The 12,231-nt window shown below is 37.8% G+C and overlaps 1 protein-coding gene across 11 annotated transcripts in view; it reads left to right on the plus strand.

Moving 5' to 3' along the window:
* Nucleotides 1-12,231, plus strand: part of SOX6 (SRY-box transcription factor 6) — a 606,783-nt gene that overhangs the window by 400,614 nt on the left and 193,938 nt on the right. For all 11 annotated transcript variants that reach the window (XM_054512032.2, XM_054512037.2, XM_064576794.1 and 8 more), the window contains 2 exons: nt 6,851-7,023; nt 9,838-9,906. In XM_054512032.2, the coding sequence (XP_054368007.1) occupies nt 6,851-7,023; nt 9,838-9,906 (242 nt within the window). The remainder of the gene's footprint in view (nt 1-6,850; nt 7,024-9,837; nt 9,907-12,231) is intronic.

Consider the following 12,231-nt stretch of genomic DNA (forward strand, 5'->3'; position numbering starts at 1 on the left):
ATTTACTAAGGAATGGACAGTAGCATATGGGAGCAATGACAATAGCTGACTGATGAGAAAACAAAGAAATTCCAGTATTTTGCTGTTTTGAAAAAAGTCATTCAGAATTTAGTCATATTGGTTCAGCTGTTGTAACCAAAGACTGATAAGATAATAGAGGTCTTTGTGGTGGTTTTGTACTGAAATCCTTTATCTTTATGATGCACTGGGGCCCTTTAGAGTAGAAAGCTTTTAAAACTGCTGTTGGATTCAGAACTCAAATTAGCTGCTGGTACACTGGGACAGGGCTTCCTTTCTCAGGCAGTCGCCACAAAGTAACTTTTATCAGGGGACCTTCTGATAGATTGTTAGTTTCTCCAGCTCACCCTATTTATTTTTTGTTGACTTTTTGCTGCCCTATTTTGTGACATTTAAAAGAAGGCTCTATCAAAAAAGGCCAGTGCTAACTGGTGGACTGTGCTTGTGAAGTGCAGACATCACAGCCCATCTGATGTGTGAGGAGGCGGCGGGAGCACAGCACTTGAACCAGGTTACCTGTGGGCAGACAAGATCAAATGCAGCTTTCCTTTATGACTAGCATTGTATTTGGGCTTTCTTCTCAAACAATGTCCATTAAAAAAAAAAAAAAATTAGAACTAACCAGGGAATTCACTCTTAAGAGCTTTGCTTTTCAACTTAATTTAAAATCTTTCTGGATTGTTGGCTGAGTTCTTTGGTTGATGCTGCTTTGAAATTACTGTTAAGTGCTTTAATCTTTCTAGGATTGATGTGGAAAAGTGTATCTCCATCAGAACTCCACTCCAGCGTCACTGCCAGCCCTCCCCATCGTTCCAAACACAGACACTGTCAGTTAACCAGGCTTCTTGTCATTTCATTGTTAAGTCCCATTAAGCTTATTACAGGAATGTGCGATCCAGTGACAGAGCATGATCAGGTGGAAGTCTTATTTTAAATTCCCTAAGACACATTTCTAGATACTGCAGTTTGTTGGTATTAGTTTAATTTGGCTTGATAAACATTGTGTTTTACCACCATTGCCCTTCATTTCATAAGAATGAAGAGATAAAAACTGTGCAGAGAAATTAAAAAAAATTTAATTTGGCCATCTCTGCGAGTGAACCTCTCCCTTCCTTCTCTTAGTCTCTCTGTCTTTCCACTGCTGTGCTTGTTTCTGGTTTTTTTCTTTAGAAAAACTTAGCTGTCCCCAATAGCCGTGATCTACTTTCAGGGGACAGCCATAAAGACCTGTGTGAAATGTTTACATTGCAAAAGGCCTAGGCATGAGAATATTGTAAAAGAGGTGGGGCCCATCTCTACTTAGTGAAGTGCACTGCAAGGTGCCTGCCTTGTCCAGATGTGGAGTTTTCCCGAAGCCCCACCTCATTTCTAGCGCCATGGATTTTAGTAACTGGGGGGGAAATTAACTAGCAGGTTATGGCGTTAACTTCAGTGAGCTGATGTAAAAAAAAAAAAAGACTTTAAATTTTAAACTTGATTTTTATTTTTAATTTTTCATTCTATATCAAGATGGGATTTATCCTAGTTATCTTTTTATTTTACCTAAATTCTCCTCAATTTTGAGATTTCTTTGTTGGTTTTGGGCCTACGGACAGGTAGTTACAGTTTGTAAAGTTAAAAAAAAGAGACTATTTTAGTTCATTTTTCCCCAGTTCTTCAGATTCTGACCAAAAAGGGCTAGAGGGCTGATTTGGAAACTGTTATAGTGAAAGATGGTATTTGAAAACTTTTGATGAGGGAAATTGCTGCCGTATTTACATTTTGAAAAGTGTTTCCTTATTTACGCACTATTGACTTCCTATTGAGACTCAAAATTTTAAGTACAACTGGTAAAGAATTCAGTGGATCAAACTCAGTAAATCTGAAGTCACTGGAATAAAGGCCCCTAAGAAAAAAATGTGTCAATTTTAAAGGTCTTTCCTAACTGAAGACCATTTTGTGATAGAGCCAAAGGTTAATAAAATCAGTAGTGAATGTAGCAATTTTACAGATAAGCTATTCACAACAAGTGTAGTTACTTGAATAAAAAGCTAATTCAGTTCTAAAATGCCACATGCAGTAGCAGTGAATAGCTGCTTTTAGGTGCTTTCTGGAGGAGGATAAAATACAGAATCACGGCACTCTTCTCTTCCAGCGTCCCTGGCTGCCTGTAAATTGCTGTGAATGGGGCTGTGGGCTGACAGGCTCTATTAAGACAAACTGCCTTTCTCATCGGAGAGATAAAATAAATCAGGTGTTTAGTCAAATTAAAATACTTCAGCTGGAGCAGGCCCTGGGGAGCACTGATCCACCTGACTAATCTGAGAGAAACTCAAGACAGATGTGGTTTGGGGATAAAGACGACCCCGTGGAAAAAAAAAAACAACAAAAACCTGCTGCACTGTCTTTGGAGTTGGAGAATAGACACAGTTTATAGCGGAGAGTGTCAGGCGCAATATTGGATAAAAACAGGTACATTGACTTGTAGAGAAGCTGTACAGAAGCCTTTTTGTTGGTTCCCTCTTTGCAGTTTATGAAACTACCTCTGTTTTTGTGTGGGAGAGACTATTTTCTGGCAATGTTTTCTAGAGATTTTAAGATAGCCTGAAGGATGTGAAACAGACAACAGTTAGGCAGCTACTGATGACCTCTGCTGGCCTGGGCAGATCCTCTGGATCTGAGCTCCTCTTTTTTTCAAGTTGATTTTATCAAAACTCAAAACATCACTTAAGGCAAGACTTTTTACATGGAGCTAAGTTACCGCATAAGAGCATTTTGTCTGGTCTTTTGCCTTTAACAGAGCCGGACGGTATTTAGGTTGCCCCACCGTGCCCCATAATTTGTCTACGCTTTCAACAACTCTGGCAGTTGTACAGGTCTTCTTCAACTCGTGATGGAGTGACGTCCGGATGAACCCATCTTCAGTTGAAAATATCGTTAAGTCCAAAATGCCTTTAATACACCCCAATCCACCTAATGGAGCATAGCCTAGCCTACCTTCGCTAGGCTCAGAACACTTACAGTAGCCTACACTTGGGCAAAATCATCTAACATCAAGCCTATTTTATAACAATAATAATAAATTATAATTTTTTGAATATCATCCCAAAACTGAAAAACAGAATGGTCATACAGGTGCAGTACGGCGAAGCACGCTGGCTGTTAGCCCTGGCCATCGTGCGGCTGAGTGGGGGCTGCAGGTCTCTGCCTCTGCCCAGTGTCTGGAGAGACTCTCGTTCCCCGGTGTACTGGATACGTATCACTTTTGCACCATCATAAAGTGAAAAAATTATAAGTTGAACCATTGTAAGTTAAGGACTGTCTATAGGGTTTGTGTTTTTTGTTTGTTAGTTTGTTTGCCATAGCAAAGTTCCATATTCAATTAAACTAGTATTTTTTGAGATGAGAAAACTTGTGTTCACAGGTTGATCAATGTGATTGAGATTCAATGTTATTTTTATTACATCAGCATAAACATTTGCTGTTAATTTAAAACCGAAAAATCCAGCCCCACAGGTTTTAAATACCTTGCTTTAAACCACTATATGTGAATAAATACAATGGTTATAGAACAGAAAAATGATCATGCGTGCACACACACACATGCCCATGCATATAGGAACAAAGTGGCCTACACATTTAGAGAGTATAAGCTATTGTATGGTGTAAATTGATCTCTCCTTAATTTGGCCCACAAGGGACTAATTGATCTATCTATCTATCTATATGTATAGATAGATATATAAATTCTCCATTGAGGGGGAAATTTTAGACTTGTTTTGCTACTATATTTCATTCCAACTGCATTCATTATGCCACTCATATCTATTCAAAATATATATATATGTGCTCCTCAAATTAAGGAAAAGATAGTGACAGTCTTATACGAATGCCTAAAATTTCCATTTAAAAATATTGCTCTCTGGCTTACTTTTTAAAAAATTTATTTAGATGTCACTGAATTTTTATAATTTTACAGCTTGAATATCATTAGTGATTTGTAAAAAGCTTCAGTTAAATGGTGATATTCTGTAAATACAGATATATATGTCTATTTGCATTGGAAGCACCGATGCATTTATAGACCTATTGGCTTCACCTTGAGCAGAAGAAGCTGAGAGGACATTTATATGTTATCCTCAGCTTCTCTGTTTCCTGCGTAGAGGAGAAAGGAGACTATATTGAAGATTGTTAAAACAACATTGTTTAATCTAGGAGAAGAGAAAAGCTTCCAGTCTACTGGGGAATCTAAGTACCGGATCCTACCCTTGTATTGGTCCTTGCCCAAAGTTTCTTATGAATGTTCTTCTTTATTAACAAAGAATTGTGGTACGGTGACTTTCCCAGAATCTACTAAGCCTTCTCTTAAATCACTGCATATAGATAGGTATAGAAAGAAAATTACAGGTAGATCAGAATATTTCCAAAAATATATGTAATAAAATGTGCATATATCCCAATGATCTAGTCTTATAATTTTCCAAACTATTTCCCACACCATAGCTAGAATGACCACATCGTTCATCCCTTATCTAAAATACTGTAGTGATTTTAAAATATTCTTAGAATAAATATGAAGTTTATCAAGCATGGTCTATTAGGAGCTGTATGGTGTGAACTTTTCCTACTTCATCTGGTACTCCACTCCTTGCTTTAATTTTACTTGCTCAAATTTTACTATTTTCTTGCAACTTCTGGAACACACTAGAACACCCCCTCCCCCACTGTCTCAGGGCTTTTGCCTATTTTGTTTCTGCAGAAAAGCTCCTTGACCACCCTCCAACTCTTTGACTAGTTAACTCTCTTCATCTTCCTGTTAATTTGTTACTTTTTCAGTCTATCTTTCTTACACTTGGGCCTCCCAGACTTGGTTAAACTTTCCCCCAAATACCTATCATGTTGTAATTCTTTTTTAGTTGTAGTTTACATTTAAAAGTGTGATTTCTTGATTAAGGTGTCTCCCTACTTTGGACTACAAAGTGCATGAGAGTAGGGAATTCTGTCAGTATCCTTAGTTCTATACAGTACCTGACACATAGCTGTCATTCAGGAAGTATTTTTTTTTCAATGAAAAATGAATAAGATGAGTAAATAAATACATTTCATATTTATTTTGTATTTTCTCATTCTTATATATATTAACACATGCATTAATTGAGCTTGTTGCAATTTTGAAGAAATTTTATGATTCCTTCTAGGAACCTGCTTTTGTATTTTAGTATTTCTAGATCAAGAAGTTCTTTTTTACCAAGCTGAAGTTCCTATTGCTGAAATAAAAACTCATTTAAAAAAATCAATTCCAGTAGGTGGAAAGAACAGCTTGATACAGTATTTGTGCTTTTATCAGTAGAACACATTTTCTAACATCATCTCATTATCTTATTTTTCTTTTAATTTTGATTTTAGGCCATCTTTCAACTCAGTGAATCTTCAAGGATATGGGATATTGACTGTTTGTTTGTTTCTTTATTTTTTAAGGACTTGAATTGGCATTGCAAACCCCAAGGTAGTCCTAAGTGCCATAACTTCTCTGCTGACATCAGTTTTACCTTCTGGGAATCAGATACTAGCAAGTACTTGCCCACATCCTCTGAAGGCTCCCTTTGTTCACGGGGCCACTCGGAAAATAGGACCATTGCTAATTGAAATATTTTTAGTTTCTCAGATTGTCCTGGTGCTTTCTTAGCAGGAATGAGGGGGGTTTCCTAAGGAGATTGGAAGTCTCCTCTTCCACACACACACACACACACACACACACACACACACACACACAATCGGCAATCTTTGTCTCCTTTGACAGCTGGTGGCATCTTTCTGAAAAGCTTTCAAATCGTAGATCATTTCTTCATAATGAAACCTGTGTGGCTCAAATACAGTGGGTTGAAATTCTTATCTTATGCTGTGGTAAATACTCTAATTTAGATTCACAAAAGGATTCTAGACCCTTTACTTAGGAGAGCTGTGCAATTTGCCCATAAAAAGACTGTTCAGCACCATTAGTGCATACCATAAGTGTTCAGCGACATCATATTCATTAAACAACACATCCTTATGCATAACCTTTTCAACCTTGAACGTGTTTTTTCCCTTTGAAGAATGACAAATGACAAAGGGGTGAAGGAGCCCTCCAAGCAACATTGTTGTCTTTAAGGATGAACTTGAGAACTTTAGCTTGATCCCTTCACAGGGGGAAAAAAAAAATCAGATTCAATCCTTTCTTACCTGAGGCAAGGCAGATTTTTTTTTTTTTTTCCCCTCTCTTTGTAGAACTCATTCCATGGCGAAGAGAACAACTCTTGAATTCAGAGACAGGTCTTTACACACAATAGAACAGTTTTAGGAGAGCAATGATTGGAAAATTCCTTAAATAACACTTATTAAGCACCTACTATGTCTTAGATCCTGTATTAGTCACTGAGGGTAGAGAAAACTAATATTATAGAAAATTAACACAACCTGTACTTTCTAATCTTTGGTATTAAATATCATAGGTTTCCTAGCTTGAGCAGATAGATTTGGTAGGGGCAAGGAGGCGGGGAGGGAAGGAATATGGTAAAAGGGTGGAGATGGGGGTAGTTCTGCTTTTTGTTTTGTTTTGTTTTAAATAAGAGCAAGAGGGAAGAATGAGACTTTTATTAGTGATAATACTTTTTCTTGGCAGGGGCAATGACTAACTCTGGTGTTCATTCCATTGATACTCTGTTGTGTTCCTAATGCTCACAGTAACCTCCAGTTACTGTCCCAGATCTTTAAGTGTCTTAAGGTAGTCCCTTTCTAAATCTGCCCTCCCCCTTTCCCCAATTCATTCTGACTTTTCTCAAACTTGTGAGATATCTTCTCACTTCCATTTTAGGTACACCTGAGAGCCTGGCAGAAAAAGAACGGCAGCTCTCTACAATGATTACCCAGCTGATCAGTTTACGGGAGCAGCTCCTGGCAGCGCATGATGAACAGAAAAAACTGGCAGCCTCACAAATTGAGAAACAACGGCAGCAAATGGACCTTGCTCGCCAACAGCAAGAACAGGTGAGCCCTGCAAAAGGAGCTGATGAGCTGGAGATGTGGAATGTGCCAAGCTCAGCGAGTAATCACATTGATTGGTTTATTTGTCATAAGCATTCCTAAAAAAAAAAAAAAAAAAAAAAGGAAAGAAAGGAAGAAACCTTCTAAAAATCCAGGGTCTTCAGAATACTGAGGTGATATGTGGAGGACAAAGAAAGGCATCATAGCAACGGGGCATAATTGAAGTGATAACATTGTTCCAGAACGTTTGGATTTGATTAATTACTTAGGGACTTATTCACATAGGCATCACGCGTATTCCTAGTATAGCTTAACCATGAGTAAGTTGCTTCTCTCCAGGCCTTACTCTTCTCATCCAGAAAAGGAGAGTCCTGGTCTAGAAAAACTTTGAGGATCTTTAAGCTTACTGGTCCAATGATTTTCTCCGACTTTAAAGCTAGGGTGACCATAGGTCTCAGTTGTCCCAGAGTAGCCCTGGCTAGTGCCTGTTTTCCAGAGTAATTATTAGTAACCCCCTATTCCACTTGCAAAAGTTGTCGCAGTTTGAATGATAAATTATATAAATTATATGATCACTCTATTCATAGCATAGGTAAATCATTGAAAACAAATTAGCACATGGTTCTTCTAAGAATTTGATTTCATTGATTTAGATGTGAAAAAGAAGAAAGAATAGCAAAGTTTAAATGTGTATCTTTTAAAAAATAAATCACTTTCCCAAAGGTTTTTCCTGTCTCATAAGAGTACATTAATCTAACAACAATGATCCTATAGAGTAGTCCCTGATGCTTTAGATCAGACGGACCCAAATTAATGTGCAGTTTTTAGGAATCTGACATTATTACTGGAATTATCTTTTCAGTTAAATGTATTTTATAGGGGTATATAGAGCAATATATGCTCTGTTGATTTTAATGAGTTGTGACGTCTGGTATTTTATATGCTTGAATATTTGCCCACATGTAGGAATATGGCCTCAGCCCCTAATGGAAAATAACATAAAGGAACACTGTAAAAAATCAGAAGTTAGAATGTCATTTAGCCATCCAGAGATGACACAGTAATTAACTATTGACACTTGTGAATAAGCTAGCACAAATTAATCTTGACACATTTGCAGACGAGTGATATCTTACAGTGAACACTTTGTAATTATATTTCAAAATGAAAATTAAATGACACTTAAAACTAGGTTGTCATGCTCAATGAAGCGAGCATGTAGCTCAACCGATTGGCAAATAAAATTCAGAATTTGAGCCACATGGTGCTTATGTACCATACTTCACTGTGTCAAACCCATACGTCTAGAGTGGATGATAGTAATTGCACTGTGGTGTTTTGGATGCATTTCTATGCAGCACTTTATCATTTAGGAGGGACCATCAATATTAGATGCCTAGTAGTGTTTCACTGGTTTGCTAAGAGGAAATAAATATTCAGAGGATCCAGCATCTATACCTAGAGTTGCCGAGTTGTCCATTTCTGATTTGAATGGTGACAAGCAGACTGGGCCTTTCCAATCTGATTAGACACTGTTTCCATTTTGCTTAAAAAGCTTTGGGAAGGAGTGGTCCCATCTCTCAAACTCTAGCCAGTGATAGGGGCAGCTTTATCATGAGTTCCAGTATGAGCCAGTCATCACCAGAAACCACAAAAGCAACATTTGGGAGTAGACTGCTATTTTTTGTTATCTTGGGCTGAGTGAAATGTGATTTGGGTGTTTTCCTCTGCTCTAGGCTGAAGCATCAAAAAGACTCAAGAAATACACAGCAGAGGGCTGATCCGCATTCATTTCCACTTCCAAGATTCTAGAATATAGGCTTTTGGGAGTAGAAGAAATAGGAAGGAAAAAAACCATAACACTTGCCTGTAGGGCACTACTAAACCAAGTTCTTCTAAGTAGTCTCTGGCCACTTTTCCATCTGGCTTCCTGTGTGGGCAGTGAGTGTGTTCTTATAAGGGGCATCTCCCGGGGCTCCAGCTTTTGAGGCAAGAGGCAGCCTGATGCCGAACTCATGTTTTATAGTAAATAACATTATGCTGAAGAAGTTGTTTGCTCTTCTGAGGGGCAGATTCAGTCCTCAATAGGGTTTGGATTGAGTGGTTAATATTTCTTTTTATAGACCAGATGGCGTGTTCACATGTTGAATCTGACTGCTGGACGAAGGAAGGGAATGTAAAACTTGTATGTGGATCCTGAACTTTAAAATTAACACATTACCCTCAAAAGGATAAATATTAAATTTTGTTTTTAAAAAGTGCTTTGTACCTGTAACATCCACAACAACAACCAAAAAGATTTCTGACTTTTTGCTGCTTTTTTTGGCACTCCCTTGACAGTATTTGTAAGTTTTACCAGTTCTGGAAATCTTTCTTTCAGAAAAGGTTTCCCCAAAGTAGACCACAAGTAATAGGAAGTTCTTTCCCGGCTTTGCTTACAGATTGTACTTTTTATATCCGAATTAAGCTCTTGCGAAAAATGTAGCCAGAGTTTTCCTGTCTTTCTTCTCCAAAGATCAGATTTCGGCATTCCCATTCTTTCCAGATGACCAGTGCGGATATGGATGAACTGCTCACAAGTGTCATACAAGGGGTACTGTTCACCTACAGAGAAAGATTTAGGTGGTAAGCAGAGAGGTGGCACCTGTCTGAAATTTTTCATTTTCTCCAACTTGCCAAGTCTGCCTCTCTCATTTTATGGGAACTCTTCCACCCAGAAGTGCAATAAAGCATTCTTGTCATTGCGAGAGAGCTACCTGGGTAATGGCCAAGGTGCCAGCGTTTCATATGAACTTAACGAGACTTTGTTTCCGATAGATTGCAAGACAGCAGCAGCAACTTCTGCAGCAGCAGCACAAAATTAATCTCCTGCAGCAACAGATCCAGGTCAGTGTGTTTTATTACTCTCGGCTGATTGTACTTAGAGACTTTCCTCCTTGCAAATGGAATTTAAAATGCTGCAAATGCGCCCCGCTCTCTTGTCGACAGGGCTGGTCCTCAAGGATGTTGTATACAGTTGTATACATGGATGTAGGAAACATTGACCACGACCACGTGGTGGTCTAAGCATTCGGATGTGAGGCATACACAGAATAAACCTTACCTCTTTCTCCTTTTGCCATTCGCCCAACACTCACCCAGTGGAAACCCAAATGGTCTCAAAGGTAGCACACACGTGCTGCTTTTATTGCCACAAACCACTTTCTGCTTTGTATTCTACCACCTGATGGTATCACAGGGAGAAGCCGACGCTTATTTGCTTATCAAGACTGTCTGATTGGGTCAGTTATGAGAAGAGTCTTACAAGCTGGGAAAAGATTGATAATGATTAATTTGGTCTTTAACAAATATTCACTGCATTTCTGCTGGGTGCTGAGGGGAATAGAAAGATCAATGAATAATTATGTGTCTTCAAGGAGCTTATAGTCTGGAAAGGAAGAAACACTTGTTCCCGAATAATTGTAACACAATTTTAAAAATCCCTTTTTTGTTGTGGCAGTGTAACAACATGGTACATAGATCACGATTACAGTGGCCTGGGAAGGAATTCTGATTTCTGATGTTCCTATAGACACCTCATGGTTAATGTAACTAACAGCTATCTGAGATAGGTAAGGGAAGTGGCATCCATTTTTGAAAAGGAACATGGGTATGTGACTTCTAGAAAACCTTAGAATACACACCCGGTTGTCTGGTGATGAATCCTGAGGAATACTCATCCCAGATTTCTGTCTACCCGCCACGGCCTCTGTGCTTTCTCTTGGTTGCTATGGATGTTTTCTAACCTCTGCAATCTGTGTTGCAGCCGGGGGGGGGTGGGCAGTATATTGTGAATTACAGTATTCCTTTGCTTGCGTTTAATATTACACCTTCCTGTCTTTTTAAAAAAATCATTCGCATAAAGTCATAGTTTACTCGTCTGCTCTTTCATTGGTGAAAGCCAGTGATTTTAACGTGGAACCTTGCTTCATTTGTTAATCATGCTTGGTGTTCCATTTAAAGTACCAACTTGGTGCCTGAGGAAGTCCCTGTACTTCGTTTGGCATTTTTGTCCCGTTATCTTCACTCAAAGTTTTCGCCAGTGGCTTCGTTGTTGTTGTTTAATTCATTCTGATTCTATCTTCCCTATGCAAGTATATATGTTTCAAAATAAAGAGTCCAAATACAGGGGAGATGGAATGTCTCTGGCATTTTTGACAGTCAGCTTTTACAATTAAATCGTGGAATAATTTCTCCTCCTGATATCTCTTTTATGACTCATGCTGAGATCCTTAATTAAATAACTGTCCAGGTGTTCCTTGTTTCTGCCCTTATTAGAATTTTCAGTGTGTCTCCTACTGCTAAGGTCAAGATTTTTAGCCTGTGGTTTCCTACATTTTTCTCGAGATTCCTCTCTAAGAACTCAGTAGGTGTTAAACAACCTGATCATTTAGTTCTCTCTCTTTCTCCTATTTGTAAAGCAGGAATGGAAGAAGTTTCCTGAGATGTTCCCTGATTTATCAGTTACTTATTGTTAAGGTCTTTACTACATCTTTATTATTTTCTTCTTTATTTATTTTCAAAGTATTTCACTTCTTAGTCCACTGTTGTTTGTATGAAGTGGCTGTCTTAATTGATGTTTGCTTTGTGGTACTGAGGGTGTCAGATGAATAGCAACCAAATCAGTTCAGAGCATTTTATGAAATATTATTAGTATTTACTGATTGCATATGATTTTATGGTTATAACTTTACTACGTGAAATTGATGCCTTTTTTCAAGAAACTATAGAATATGATGTTAAAATATTATTCATCAGAATGTTCAATTTGAGAAGATAGGAAAACTTTTTTTCAAGCTTTCTAATGGAAGTTTAATTGCTTTTAAAAGTGTGGCTATTTCTTATTGTTTAAATTTTTAAAAATTGAAGCTAATCAGCACTTGATCTCAACTGTACAAATTATAAAATCAGAGAGATTCAAAATGTCAGAGTTGCATTCATTTTAGAAATATAGGAATCTTTATAGTAAGATTCATATTTTAAAAAATAACAGGAAGCAATAACCTGTATTTATAGTTCATTCTGCCCTGGGCTACTGCATTACTTCATATCTTGTCAGTACTTATCTTATCAGTATAGACCATTCAAAGAATTTTTCAAATGCTGAAAAACACTCCTTACACAAAACATACTTATCTCTGACACTTATGAAGCAGGTATTTGATATTTAGA

This window comes from Mirounga angustirostris, unplaced genomic scaffold (assembly GCF_029215605.1).
Source record: "Mirounga angustirostris isolate CCGP_5_RB_7025 unplaced genomic scaffold, mMirAng1.0.hap1 SCAF_13, whole genome shotgun sequence".
NCBI lineage: Eukaryota > Metazoa > Chordata > Mammalia > Carnivora > Phocidae > Mirounga > Mirounga angustirostris.